At 40.7% G+C, this 15741-nt stretch overlaps 1 protein-coding gene across 8 annotated transcripts in view; it reads right to left on the bottom strand.

Annotated features, from left to right (window-relative positions):
- Positions 1–15741, bottom strand: part of KIAA1210 (KIAA1210 ortholog) — a 74874-nt gene that overhangs the window by 28990 nt on the left and 30143 nt on the right. For 7 of the 8 annotated variants that reach the window (XM_055727431.1, XM_055727426.1, XM_055727427.1 and 4 more), the window contains 5 exons: positions 14323–14399; positions 9367–9535; positions 4327–4456; positions 1645–1803; positions 529–594 (listed from right to left, as the gene is read on the bottom strand). In XM_055727431.1, the coding sequence (XP_055583406.1) occupies positions 529–594; positions 1645–1803; positions 4327–4456; positions 9367–9535; positions 14323–14389 (591 nt within the window). In that variant the 5' untranslated portion in view covers positions 14390–14399. Of the gene's footprint in view, positions 1–528; positions 595–1644; positions 1804–4326; positions 4457–9366; positions 9536–14322; positions 14400–14637; positions 14922–15741 lie in introns of those variants that run through there. The other variant, XM_027799480.2, reaches the window with a different exon arrangement.

Raw genomic sequence — 15741 nt, 5'->3', positions numbered from 1 at the left:
TCTGATGGTCACTTATCATCCAAAGAAAACTGCAAATTAACACAGACCTTTTCCTGTATAATACATGGTGTCAGAAAGCGCTGATACTGCAATTATTTCCCATGATAAGAGATGCAGCGCATTGCCTACAAGCCACTGCTGATGGGCAGGTGTTTAAATTAGACTACTGCTGTTGTTGGGTATTGGGGCTCTGGGACATGGAAATGGAACTGAAGTGCTTTGCCTTCTTCAATTTTCTGTTGTATAAGTTTACAGATTCATACTGTGTCACAAAGCTGACTATGCTGTTCACACAAACCACCTACCAGTAGATTTCTGCCTCTACCTGGTTCTTATTCAAAACTCTGAGAGAGGTATATTTTCAGTATCATTTGCATCACTCTGGAGTGTTTATGAATTGTTTGCTAGGATACACTGTACCCGGAACAGATTTAAAAAAAAAAAAAAAAATAAAATTGTACTGGGTCCATACAGACACCACACATGCTGTCTCAGGAAAGTTTATTAGCAGGAAAAGTAGCTATTTACCTGTTCATCTTCACTGTCTGTCCCGCCTAAACTCAAAGAGCTATGACGCTGAACAGGGTTGGAGGACTGTGGGATAAAATAAGGAAGAGGGTAAGTCAAGGAAAGTATCACATTGAATTATCTGGGACTGGATATCCAGTGCTAATTATGAGAAAACACAAAAGGAAAGATAAAGGAAGGGTCACCGAGTCCCTGCCTCATAGAGTAAGTTTCATTTGTTCACTGGGGATCAAACAGAAAGCAGGGGAGCTTTATCTTGCTTATGAGATATGCCATGAAGGTTGACCGCGTGAGGCGATATGTTTTATAAAGTTATTTTGGCTTATTGTTTTAAGATATTCAAATTTACAAATGCTCACATGTTCACTCAAGTCCAAAATCATGCATCTGCTGTGAGAAGGCAATTCTTAAGATAACCCAAACTCCCTCTGAGTCCCACCAAGACCTGTTGTCCTCACTTACAGCATTGTCACTTTCCTGTCAATACAACTAATATTGCCCTAGTTTTGAGCTATTTCATTCTAAAACCAGTAATTGTTTAAGATTCTCTTGCAGTCCCCATTATTTTTGTTTTCCTCACTAGCTTTAAAACACCTAAAAGTTCTTTCCATTTCACAGGTGCAGGAAACTGCCAATCTCTCCAGCTCTTTGAAGCTGGAAAACGGAAAGTTTGTTCGTGCAGCGTAAGTACCTCAGCTTGTTCTCAGACTGGAAGCAGAACAGTCACAGTAACACAACACTCACCCGTAAATAATTGACTTTTTATGCTTTCTGTCATACAGACCTGCCAGGAAAGACTGCCTTGCCCAAAGGCACTGACAGTTGTCATATCAACTGACTTTCTCTCCTCTTCCCCTAATGATTTAGATCAGAACTGCCCCAGCATTGGTCTACATAAAAGCATAAAAAATTGTACTCTGAAAGGGTATTTGTAATGACACTTCCTAAGTAACCCTCATAGTGACAAGTCCACGATCCACATAGGCAATTTGTTCTAGTTCTGGCTGATCTGTACCATCAGATTTTATCACAAGCAAGCAAAAAGGTCCTCCTGTTCTCCAAACAGATTTTATCTTTTCTGTACAGGTGGTCACTGAAGTGACATAACAATAGTACCTTGCTTGGTGAATCTGTCAGAACTTCATGAAGGGTTGAAATTTCAGGAGGGCTTCTAGGTAAACCATCATCTTCAGAAACAGCACCTGCATCTTCCAGTTTCTTTCCAATTATAACAAGAGGAGGTGATCCAAGTCTGATGTTCGGCTGCAACTGAAGCTGTGGTTGAAAAGAAATTTAGAATATAGACTTTTAATGGCATTATTTATAAAGGACATTTTGGACACTTTTAACCCAGGTGCTTCCATTAGGCATGCAGAATCTATTTGTTAACAAAAATACTTGAAGAAACAGACTGCTTACAGAAAATAGCCATTAATAAAATCTTATGTAGTTATATTCATGAAAGACCCATCATTGGAACTAGCTTTGGTACAAAATTAAAATCACTATCAGTTTTATTCAGTAAGTTACCAAAGACAGAAATTTCACCATTCCAGAAAACTTACAGCAGTTTAACTCAGTTTAAATTTAAAACATTAAAAATTCTAGATTTAAATATTCTTTAAATAATTACATGTATTTGAATGTTCCAAATAGTCACACAAAGTTTTGTCAGTCAGTAGTTCTCAGCCCCAGGTTTATATGGTCAGCTTTCCTTTACAAAGCCCTTCCAGATATTGAGAGCTTGTCACCACCCTCTACCACACAAGTAGCTGAGTCCCACTTTTTATACAAACACAATTTAATTCAGTTTCTAGTCCATCCTAATGAACTGCTTGTTAATTTTCCCCAGCATCACATCCTGGTCCTGCCTACAGCAAGAATGATAATGGCAGCCAGGAACAACTTTGTTTGTACAGGAGTGTGGGGATTCTTTTCCAAGATTGCACAAAAGAATGCTCTGGCAGGCTCTGACCTTAGAAAAATAAAACAAAGTCTGCAACCTCACAAGCAGCCAGATGTTCTCTCAAACTAAAAAAGTTCAGATCTCAGGAAACACCACTCTTAAAATTCTTGGCTTAAGTCTGTCAGCTATGTCAAAGCTGGAACAGAAACAAGGTCTGAAGCAAAACTTTGTCCTTCAACTAAAAATGTCTCGACTGAATATTCCCAAGATAAATATGCAGACCTGTTTTTTTTCTGTTTCTTTGCTTATTAAACCAGACTGGGAAATTCTAGGTCCAATTCTGTGCTTTTCTGCAAGCTATGAATTCATTTATATCTCTGTAAAACAGATCTAAATAGCTGACATTCTTATTCAGCAAGATTCACTTGCAATGTTAATTCCTATGGATCTAACAACCACGCAGGGTAGCACAATGTTACCCTTTAATCCACCAGTCTCCCATTTCAAACAGCTTTCTCACTCTCTTACCCACAACAGAGAAGTATCACTGATACCAGCTGCAAAAGAGCTGCAAAAGCAGGACAAACTGATGACAAACTGCACAAAGACTGCAATATATGGGCAAAACAAGACATAAGACATACCTGTGCACTTCACGGGAAAGAAAATAGAAAGTCAGTTTTGCTTTTCTCTCTTTTCACAACTTCCCATCTTTGATTTATTAAATTTATTACATGCAGACAGCAAAGTGTTGTGGGGAAAACTCTGAATCTACAGTCTGTCTTCTACCGGTAGAAGTTAATTTACATTGCTAAGAAAGTAACAGCTTTTATTAGTGCTTGGCTTTTATTCTGGCAAGAGTCAAGCTCACAGAAAAAGGCTGTCTTTTATGGCTATAAAAATAGTGCTGGTGGTATTGTATTAACACACAGGATGATGGACAGATGAAGAGAGGGCACAGTAGACTAGAGATAGCATGAAAAGAGCTTTTTTTCCCTGACAAAGTTCTGTCATATATAAACATGATTTCTCCTGCTACTCCTATTGTTATGCAAAAAATACCCTGAATTGAAGCTTAGCCTATTTTGCAGTCTTATGGAGGAACAAGTCCCTCTGTGCATCTTCTGTTACTTAACATGTGATGCAACTGGGTTTTGCAACATGAAGCTCACACTGAGCAAAGGAAGAATTTCAATGGCTTTTGGCTGCTTTATCAACAGTTTGTTTTCAGACTCTGGAAAAACCTTAAACTTTTATCTCAATGCTCTGAGCTGGGCTGTTACTTAAATGTAATTAATATAACCAACAGTTGATAAGGGAGCTGTCAGCGAGGGTTCAGTATGTGCTTTGGAAGACGGAAATGACCCAGCAGAATACAGTATCCTTTGCTGGCAGAGATCGGAAGAATAATGATATAAATAAAGCTGTCACTAAGATTGCCCTGACATATTCATCATCCCACACATTTACATAGCTGCTGGTGCTAGCTAGTGAAAACAACATAGCCAGAAACTGCCAAAAAGAATAATATATAAAGAATAACAGTGCAAAGGACATGCTATAGAATAAATAAATGGCCTTAACCCAAAAGCAGTAGCTATGAAGTTCAGAATGGAAATCCCATTGGAAGAGGAAATGCTCATTAATGAAAGTTTCCAAGAGTCCATGAGCTGGATTCATGTCACACACTGAGACGTGGGCAAGGCTGAAAGCACTGGGACTGCTCAAAGATGCAGCTTCCAAGAGGCAGAATAGATCCAAAAGTAGTGAATCTGGCTTTGGACACTTTAGTCAACAAAATCTTAAGGCACACAGCAGAGGAATCAAGCAACAGTTTCCTAGGAGAGAGCTAATACAGAGCAGCACCATTAATGAGGGGGCAGTGACCTCACCTGCAAAGCTTTCACTCTTCCAGGTATGTTTTCCTGAGACAACGTGTCACCCGCCACATTTCCTGGTGCAGACTCAAAAATGAAGACGCTGTCATGGGACAAGGCTTTGTTTCCCATGCTTCCTTTGGGCCTGGGAAGGAAGGAAGAGTGGTCAGTGCACTGGGTACAGCCCTCCAACACTCCCCTGCACTACTTCACCAGGGCAGAAGGATCATAAAGATGCCAGGGTGGGATGCATCTCACTTAACTTCAGATCTGTGCATGTTAACTGCCTAAGGTAGTCACTGCTAGCTCCTTTTATACTCAGGAGGGAGGAAAACCCACTTTTTAGGATGCTGATCTAATGCAGGTGTTGAGCATCTGCATTGAACACACAGGTCAGTTTATGTGGACTAGGGAGGGAATCCAGGGTGATTAGGTCAGATACTGGGATCTAGTTGGATGTATGCCACCTTGAAAGATGTCTACAGCACAGAGGAGGGCAACATGAGTCCCCTGCCCTCCTTTGGTAGCAACGTGCCTAGCATGAGACATTCAGGATACAACCTTTGCAGCCTGGTGTGTGTCATACCTGCCAAAGATCGTGGATTATCTTTCCCCTTCCTGCAAATGCAGGCAGAAAATGTAATTCCGCTAATTAACAAACAAGTCAAATCCTCTCAGGTCCAGCAATTAAAACAGTTCCATTCACCTGCATCATGAACGTCACCAGATCCTAAGCATATTAAAAAATGTAGAGGGGACAAGCGTCCATGGCCATAGTTACATACCTGTACGTGGTCAAGTTAAAGTACCCAGGTTAAGATATTCCTGCTCACTGGGTTAAGATATATGCTCACTGGGTGTTCAGCCAAGTGAAGCACTGATGAGTTCCCACAACAGCTGTTAACTGAGTTGTAATCAATTAAGATTGATTGGGGCTGGGCTATTAAGTTTTGCAGGGCAAATTATGCACTTGGGTGGCACAACAAGGCAGGCTCCAAATCTTTTATTCACCAAGTTCCACCAGCATAGGCAGACACTGTCTGTACATTACTTTGTCCAAAAGACACAAGGATGGCCTCTACCAGGATCTTATTCTAGAATTTAACTGGAAAACAACAGAGAATACTCTCACGTTGTTGACCACCAGCCTCGTAACTCACAAGCTACAAGGATTCTTTCACTCAACTGCCATGCAGGCAATGTTCATTGTCTCTGAAAGTTTTAATGTGGGTAACGGGATGATTAGGAACAGAACTTTCACAAGAAAAATCCAGTAAGGCTAACATCCTTCTGCAAGGAAAGCAACTAGAAGAGGTTTCTGCTGTTTGCCTAACCCCAGATTCTCTCTTTATTTAGAAGAAAGCCCTGAAAGACTGTGAACTTTCGTAAGGTAAATACACCATGTAAAAAACCCCAAAAAAATTCCTTTCTTTTTTTTTTTTTTTTTTCCTCCTGCATTTCCCTTCTTTACATCTCCAGAGACAACACCTCCTTTGTCTGCTTGACTAATCCTCCTGTTGCCCCAAAGGTACAGTCAATCTGTATACAGTTATACCAAGTCTCACAGTAGGGCAAAACAGTTTTTCTCTGTGTTTATGTTGTGTTGAAGACAATCTGAACTCTTGCCCTCACAGCACAGGTCAGTTCATGCTTTCTCCTGGTGTATGTAGTAGTTAATGCCTGTGTTAGTTTATAGGACAGCAGTTCTACACACAACTAAGGCACTTGCCTTATTTCACCACTAAAGTGAATGAAGTCATCCCATCTTTTTGTGTGTTTGATTTTTGAGTCTTTTTCAGGATGAAAGACACTCTATATGGGCAAGACATAATTTTACTGCATTCAGAAAGACAGTGTCATGCAACTTTTTTTTACTGTAATGTATATTCATTATTAGTTGGCATATTTTATTTACTATACATGTGCATTAGGATGTATTAACCTTCTTAACTGGGGATTTCCTCACTTCCTTTACTTGGAATTCTTTAGCAAGAAGAGCTGAGGCTTCCTTATTTTTGAGGCTGCCAGTACAAGATCTGCTTCTTTTTCTCTCTCTCTGCTCATGTTTCATATGTGTTTGCAGGCAAATTACTGTATTTTCTTTTGGCAGTCACAAAAAGAGCACTGGATTAAATATAGAATTAACTGCGGCTTTAGTATAGATGAATCTCTTATGTGCAAATATACATTCACATGTAATTCCAGGCAGTGTATTCATATTTGCACTGAAGTTAAAGATGCACTGTTAGTTAAACCCTCAGATGTTTTAGCCATTGTATCTCCACAGTGGTTTCCCTATACAAATGCTCATGTGTATCAGACACTCGAGCTAGCAAGACTGAGGAAATGATGGGACTCAACAGCCAGCAATAAAGCCACTCCTAAACTCCTCATGGCCTGTGCTATCTTCCACTTCTTCCTGCTGCAACCCCACGCCTTTTACTAGTGTTTGAGGTGAGGGGAAGAAAGGTGACACAATTCCTTCAGGCAGCCACCCTCTCAAAAACGACTGCAGCCTGCCAAAGCAGTGAGTGTTCATTACAAAGACCAGGACAATTTTACATGTTGTCCCAGCAGTTTTTCCTGCTCAAAGCTTTTTAACTGGATTAAGACTATTTGGGACCCAATTTTCCGCTATGTAAGGTCTTTTATCCCTTTGATAATACAGAAAAGCAGTCACGCTTTAACTTTGCCATCCAGGTTTTCCTATTTCCATTCAAAACTCATGCCTCTTGAAAGATAAAGAGGCAGTGGCACATAATGCTTCCTTCCCCTTCACAGATGCGTAATCCTATCGATTCCTTACAGCACCCTGACATCTAGACACATCCCTTTGGTTGTTACAAGAAGCCTTTGGCACATCTGGGGGTTTGGTCTCTGGTTAGTATTCTGAGAAGTTAAATTTTAAAAAGATTACATGGTGTATTGGGTTTGCATGGCCAAGCTTTGGTAGTGGGGGGCTGGAGGGGTGGTTTCTGTGAGAAGCTGCCAGAAGCTTCCCCCATGATTTGCCCCTGATGGTCATTCGTGAGTGATCTCCCTGCCCTTATCTCAACTCATGAGACTCATTCTATTTTCTCTCCCCTGTTCAGCTGAGGAGGGGAGTGATAGAGCAGCTTTGGTGGGCACCTGGTGTCCAGCCAGGGTCAAACCACCACACACAGTTTAAAAAGAAAAAAAAAAAAAAAAAGATAAAAAAAAAGGAAGGAAAAAGCAAAGCAGTGCTTCTGCCTCAAGAACAAACAAACAGCAGCACTGTTCTAGGATTGGTTTTGAAATTCTGCATGCCAGAAATTGCAGAGCTCAGGGTCCTGCTATAAAACTTTCACAAGTTGTATTTCCACTCACTTTCAGGATCAGGTTTTCCAAAGGATTGTGTAGTTCAGTCTCTCTAGGTACTTACAAAGCATGCTTATGCCTGCAGGGTCTGGACATGATAGGGTTTTCAAGTAGCACAAACACCTGCTCTTAATTTTTTTGGATAGTCCATCTGATCCTATCTCTAAGGGAAAAAACAGAAGGGTTTTACTCAATTCCTGATTTCTGATCTTGCAAAACAGTTCATTATCACTGGAGGGTAGTGCTGAGGTAAACAGCAAATGGACTTTAAGTACTTGGTTAAGGGCAAGAGAAAGAGTTCGCACTCATGCTGCCTCTGGAGCAGACAGTTGATTTTTAAGCCAGATACCTCCTATGGCCTGGCGGAGTAAGCTCAGCTGTTCCTAAACTTTCGACTGGGTTAGCTGAGTCAGTCTAATTCCCTTACTCCAGGGGACTGGTTGTGTGGTCACTTACTCTGTCGCTGTTATGCTAACAAACAAAATAGAGAGACTGTTGTTTCATTCCGATAATTTCCATGATGCGTTACATAAACGCAACAGAAGAGAGTGGGGAAAGGTGGGGAGAGGAGGAACAGGCACACATAAGAAAATAACATCTATAAGCTGTTCCACCAAAAGAAATGCAGTGTCCAGCTCTACCAAATGCCTTCTTTGGTGATACCAAGCATTTGGCAGCAATGCTGATTTCAGTGTGTCCCACCCCAGTCACCTATTCATGCCCTTTGCCAGTGTCACCCATCCAACGTCTTCTCCAAAAGAACACAGCAAACCATAGGATGTGGCTGGTGTTTTGTCACACCTTGTTAGTCTGCAGCTCCACAGCCCAAGGCCTAGGGTAATCCAAAGACAGGCCTAGCTGAGTAGCTAGCAGGGGAGTACGAGGAGGGTGGGGAGATGGAAAACAGCCAAATTATAGGTTGCCAGATACTGGTCCATGACACCCCGGTGAGAACCATAACCATGTTCAGAGGGTTGTCCCACCCTAGATTCAGTTTGAGACATGCAAGGGAAGTGTTGTATAGGTTGATGGTCTAGGGTTATCAGTGAAGCAGTGTTAGCAGTCCAAGTGTTTGTTTTACACTAACTGAAAAAAGGGTAAGTTTTGGAACTAACATCATTCAGGGTTGTGAAAATTGCTCTGGGCACTCCTTAAGGACTTGCAAACCTCACCTTATGTGCACAGCCCTCCAAGGGTAGCTGACACAAAACTAGAGGCCTTCAGTTGTTATCTATACCTAAACTGCTATGTAAGAAAGTTAAAGCAGCAATCTCATACTGATAATACACCAAAAATATTTCTTTCCTTTTACCTCAGCCATGACAGAGGGCACTGATGCTAAAGAACAGCAACTCAACTTCACACGTATTCTCTGTACTAGCACTACCCAATCATCATCCTCTTGTAAAGTTGCTGATCGGACCTTCCAGGACAGATTTCAGACACTAAAACCAATCAAAACAATCTGGGCTATCTGCAGTTCTAGACTAAGAGATTGGATCACCCTGCCCCTGGCTGCCCTCCCCCTCCTTTCCTGGCTGGCTTTTGAAGCACTAGCAAAGAAAGAGGAAATTCCTGGAATTCCTTCATCAGCATTAGGGCTTGTTTTGTACAAACTTGGACAGAGGTTGCTCCTAAGGGGCCAACTCATGCTTTCATCCTACTGCTGTGAGAGGTCCGCTTTTATTTATTTATTTTCCTTCCCCGCCAGCTTACCCAGCCTCCTTTGGTGAATGAAGTGCAGTAGTGTCGAGCACAGAGATGCTGACATCGCTGCTGGACTGGCAAGGTTTTAAATTACTCTCCCCCCTGGGAGGTGGAGGGTCTTTCCTTTTCTTCTTGGCAAAGAAGTTCTTGAAAGTCTGAAATTTGGATTTTTTCTTTCCTGCAACATGAGAAAAATGAAAATTTATGGAAGTTGGAGGTGTTGCTTAGATTGGAGAATGTTATCTCTTAAATTCTAGAGGAAGCCTCAAAGCTAGAGCAGCCCATTCAGTTTTAGTCGGCTCCTTTGTAAATAATTCAGTGGTGGAGTCCAGTGAAAGGTGAAGCTGCAGTTCTTACATTTGCTGCCTATAAAGCAACACTGGCATTACACTGACAATAGTGGTGCCTACTTAGGTTCCAGTTTATGAAAAATACCCCTTATACAGAGAATGCATCTACCTACAACTGAACAGTGATCATGCCAATCACAGTTGGTATATTTTCATTTAAAAAATTGATGCCAATGTCTTTAACTCTTATTGTTAAATGTCTTTACTCATAGTGCTCTTTACTTAGCTCAGTTTAGTTCTGCTTTCTCTTTACTCAATCCTGTAAGGAGACAACACCTCAAGGATATTTAACATTTGGTAAAAAGATTGAAATTGGCAAAAGAATTCATAAACTCTAAACCCAAAATATCTGTTTCCACATTAAACCACTGCCCCAAAATAAAATCAGCAACTCCTTCAAGGGCAATGGAGCAAACTTAGATTAAGACACTGCCCAGCAGGACATTAAACCCCTAAACATAGCACTCCTAAGAAAGAAATTAGAGAACTGTTAATCTGATTTCAGATTTTCCATTGTCCAAATGAAAATACAAAAAGAACAAAATAAACCATAGAAAACATCACTGACATTTCATTTTTAATAACCTAAGATACTTTAACATTCTTACTTGTATTTTCTTTCAGCACACAAGTGCTGCATTTTGTCACTGACCCTTACATTGAGGGGTAAGTTTGGAGCAGTTTGGGCCAAACTATTGTACTAAGACCCTGTGATTTACTTAAATACATATGCAGAGCAATAACATCACTGCATATCTGAGCCAAATTCATTGTTCAATTAATACTTTACAGCAGTGGGCATAATAAATGCCCACAGCTGGAGGACTCCTTCATAAGCAAGGCATTATTTCAACACAATTATTGTCTTCTCCCAGCAATGATTTAGTCGGCGATGCTCTGTCTCAACGTGTGCCCTGTACGTGTAGGGATCTCTGCCAATGGGCCTTATCTGGGCTGAAACTGTGCCACCACACAGCTGCATCAGACAGTAGCCACTTTGAGAAATAAACAATGAAACTGAGATCTACTTGCCCTGCCTCCTCCCTGCTTTCAAAACCAGTGCCAGCACCATGTGTCAGGACACACAAGGACACTGCTACACTGTCCGGCACAGACTGATGAAATGGCTACCTCTGCAGAGCAGTAGCTCCCACTCATCTGAGTAACAACAGGATGTGGTGCTCCTATGGAGAGTTTATCGGTGGAAGACCTTTTTGTCTTCCACTGCTGCTTATCAGGCAGTAAGTGGATAAGATAGTCACAAAAAACATACGGGTTATATTGCCTGCCCCAGATTACAGAGCTGGCCCCAAGGCTTTTGGATTTGTTAAGACTCTGACAGGGCCCGATGAGTTTCATGCTGCGCCCATAGCAATAACTGGTAAGAGAAGGCAGGTCACACAGCAACCAGAAAACCACAGTGCCTCTCAAATAAAACAAGCATGTCGAGTATCATTTATAAAATCTTTAGAAATACCTCCCTACCAATACTGCCATTCATATCAGCAATTAGATAATGTGTATGGTATTCTCCCAGTCAAAGTTGAGTTGGTTTATTTCAGATGAGCAAAACAAAAGATTACAAAGTTTCATGAAAACAGTGTCCCAAAATTACCAATTCAGCAATGTGTGCTACCACAGTCCAACAACTCAAGGAACAAAACGGAAGACTTTGTTATATGTAGAGTGGCCTGCAACTTAAAGGCAGTCTAAATGAAAAACAAGGACACTCTCATGTACGCTGGTCAGCTGACAGTGGTACAGACAGAAAGCAAGTTCGATCCTAGTGCAAGTATTACTGATGAGCTTAATTAGATGCTGCTATTTCCAGAGAACCAAGGGAATGTTTAAAAAAAAGCCCACAACACAAATAACACAACAACAAAAAAAAACCAAACAAAAAAAAGTGATGACATTTAAAGAGACACAGGATAACACTGCCAAGGTACTACTCCAAATATTTTTTTAGATCAGAAGTGGTGCTAACTTTAGAATGGAGCCCATGGAAGGGATTTGCAGACACTGCCAATGAGTAAACCTCAGCTGTCACGGGACAACACTTGGGTATCGTTGTGCACAGAGATCCTCTGATGCAGACACATCAGTTACTTTTAGTGCCTTCTCTAGCCTCTAATTTATTACTGATGTGCAGGGTACACCCCCTCCAGCAATAATTCCTCTTCAGCCATGCTCTTACTCAGCTGCATGCCTTCAGCTGTTTCAGATGAATGAGAAAACAGAAAGCCTCCCTGCAGTTCCAGAAAATGGGCACTTGCCATATTATTATGCTGAAACAGATAAAAATCACTCCTAGACACTTAGTGCTGCATGTGGATGAAAACTGTGGGACTGCTCTGTGTGAGAGCATTTGGCAAAAAAGACATGGTTCAGAAAGACGGTGTTCATATTTGTTTCCTGCTGTGAACACTTGTGTGCTGGTTTTACACACCATTAAAAGCATGCCACATTAAATTTAAAGGTGCCTACATTTCAGTGCACTGTGAAGCAGCCCAACATATCACTAAATTGGTAGAGTGCTCTATGATACTTGAACTAATAATAATATACAAGAGGATCTCACTACTTACAATGGAAAAAAATCATTGCGTAACAAAAATCCAGTCACAGCAGAAAAAGACAATCCAAGCTCAAATGTGTCTATCTCCCCTTCACCCACTGATGAATAATGACTCATGATTTTTTAATTCTTACATTTACCAATCTTCAATTTTATGTCATTAAAAATAAAAGATTAAAGACTACTGCCCTCAAAAGCAAAAGCCTTCCCAAAAACTAGTTGCTTATGTTAACTATGATTTAGCCCATTATAACAGAAAAAGGGGTAGGAGTAAGCATTTTGCTTTCTCTGTAAAGTTTGTTTATTCTGTATTTTTTATAGTTTGTGTACTGCCTATTTCATTGTTTCTCCGGTGCACAGAAAATTAATGCATCTTTCTGCTCTTTTCATGCTTCTTCCCTATAACAAGATAGAAGAGAAAAAGATGCTTTTTCCAGTGCAAAACTGAGACTAAAAAGCAGAGGGAACATCTAGTTTGGGAGCTCAATGATCATATTTAAATTAAACAGTTAATTTCGGGATCTTCCACGCTCTCCGACTTCCTAAGGTATGTTTAGGACACATTTTCCATTTCTTTTCTGAAATCCAAGGACTAGATATTTTCATCAATAAAAACAAGACGATAAAAAAAAATCCAGACAAGATTGTGAAAAAATACCATGAGTCTAGCTTCATAAAAAATAGCTGATAATGCCAGACAGGCAATAAAATCATGGGATTCAGTAAGGCTAACATTGGGTGCTGACAGTTTTTGGACTGACCTGATTACTGCCATCAAGAAGGAGCAGCACACACTGGAAGCCCTCTACTACTAGTCAGACAAGAAGGTAAAGCTCAAGAAATCAATCTAATTGACTACACTGTGAAGGCTGGGGATTTTAGCCTCCTAGAGCCTTTACATCACCAGCCAATTAAAGCTATGAAGAGGAAGAGGTGAAGCAATCCTACATTAACTGGAAAGTAAACAAAAGATCCAGGTGCAGTCAAGTGTCTCTTGAATACTTCAGCAATAGCATAGCAGCCTTTAACTTTTTTAAATTTCGGTTCAGTTTGAGACAAATATTCCTGGTCGGTTTAGAGCCAACACTTAAGACAGCAAGCCATCTCCTGCCTTCCCTATCACCCAGGTCAGAAATCGATCCATTTTCTGAATCTTCTAGTGAACCCAAATACAAAATCAGCATGCGTGGGTCTCACACAAGTTTGCCAGTGTGCCATGGGTAACCCTGGACTATGTGATAAACTAGGTTAAATTTAAGAAACCAGCCACTGCTGAGCACCCATCATTACACTTTCTTCAACCCCATCCATCTGCCCTGCAGAGTTCAACTGACAGTCACTTTGCCATTTGCTTTTTGATGGTGGCAAAGGTATTTCTAAAGGATAAAGCAAAATGACCTTTGAAACACAAACATTTGATTGCAAGACATTAGCCAAAGAAAAGAAGAAAAAGTATCAAGTGATATGACAGCCACTTATGAAACGCCTCAGCCATGATACTGTTCTTCATATTCACCTATCTCCTCAGGAATAGTCTGAACACTGGCAAAGGGGATTTCCTTTAATTAAGACAACTCTTTGGCATAAGTAGAGAAATTACTTTTTACTTTTTTACTTAATTACATTTAAAGAATAAGTAACAAACGGTTGTCTCTGGCCAGAAGCAGAGAACGAGGCTGCAGCAGGGATACCGGTACAGCTCCCACAGACGGGGGCTGGCTAAACCGCTCAGCCCCCACCTCTGTAGGCTACATCAAAGCAGGCACAACAATGAGCCCTTTAAGTTCTAACATCTTGGTTTTGAAAATCCAAGCCAGAATTGAAAAGAATATCCTCCATCAGGTTATGACCCTCCAGTACTGTACATTAAAAGATCCTTCCCATAATATAGCCAGCTGACAAAGCCACAGAGTTGGGGTTTTTTACAATACAAAAACCAAAACAACACTGCAAAACAAGTCACTACAGCCCCCCCAACCTGAAGAAAATAAATCCCAACTTCCAAATCAGCTATACTTTCAGAGAACAACTGCTTACCCGTGCACTCTTCAGCTGTCTCTCCTGTTTCAGGTGACTGTGTGACCTCTGTTGGCCCCGTAGCCATGTTATAGTCACTGAAATAGAGATGAAAGCTTCAGTTAAATTTTAGTCCACTTTCCTAGCAGAATATGGTCCCACCCAACATGAAGAAAGAACATGGCTGGATCCTTTCTGAAACTACATACTCAAATGCTTATCAGAAATATGGCTTGCACACTTTTTTGCACTTCAGCCACGAAGCTTTTCCTCATTTTTCAGTAACACCTATTTCTCCAGCCAAAACTAACAAACCCTCTAATTTCTTGCCAGTACCTCTCTCTTTTTAGTAAACCAGGATCAAAGTTTGCATTAATGAAAGATGTCATTAAACTTGCTCAGCAAAGACTCTAAAGCTTCCCAGCTTCAGAATAATGAACATTTATGATTTCTCTTTTCTAGAGAGTGACAGCTCCATGCTACTGTAAAAAAACATCTTAAGTGCTCTGCTGCTGAGGGTTCATGTATTACAGTGTCTTCACAGCAGGCACCAGGCTAGTCTGTCAGCGTTATTAAAATTAGTTAAGCTTCAGCACTGAAGCATCATCCTGGGCTATGCTACATTTGTGGAAACCAATAGATCAAATTTATTTTGGATTCAGTGCAATCAGCTTTTAGCCACAAGCTTTGAAACCCTATCGCAAGCAGGGCTATTGATCAACCAAATTAGCTGATGGCATCATCTTCCTCCCTGATGAAAACAAAAGTTCAGCCTAGTTTTAAGATCATTCAATGTTAACTGGCTCCGCTATGTATTTTCCAAGACTCCTAAACGGGTGTCTGTTAGACACAAAGGAACTAAGCAGCAGACCACAAGAGTTACAGTACAAATGTCAAGCAACAATAGAAACGTGACAGTTTAGCAGGTCAGCTCATAAATATTGTCCTTTGTTATGGAAGATATCTAGGTGATACATTTACATAGTTAGCAGTTCCAATGTACTGTGTCAGGAGTTAAAGAGTAAGAAATCTTTACAAATAAATGAAAATACCCAGAAACAAATCCTGCTCCCTTTTCTGCATAGACCTCATCTAACAATTTTCCACATCAAAATGGTATAATTTGGCAGTATAACTGCCAAATTAAGTATCTCAACAGCAAGCAAGATTATGATTCTATACCAATTTGACAAATCAGTAAACTATTCTATTTCTTCTGTATCACCCACACATTCTATAATCTGTCATGCCCAAAAGCACTGGAACTTTCCTACAAGCCCACATCCTCAGTTAACCTGAAAAGATAAGGTGCACAAAATCAGAGGCAGAGGCGATAGGACTGTAAAAAAAAAAAAGGGGGGGGGGGGGGGTAGGTGGGAGGTGGGACACGGATGACACACAGACCACAGAGGTAAAAGAAGCAGGGCTCCTGCAAAAAAA

This window comes from Falco cherrug, chromosome 15, assembly GCF_023634085.1.
Source record: "Falco cherrug isolate bFalChe1 chromosome 15, bFalChe1.pri, whole genome shotgun sequence".
Taxonomy (NCBI): Eukaryota; Metazoa; Chordata; class Aves; order Falconiformes; family Falconidae; genus Falco; species Falco cherrug.
The sequence above is the reverse complement of the archived record's forward strand: the minus strand, read 5'-3'. Positions and strand labels throughout refer to the sequence as shown.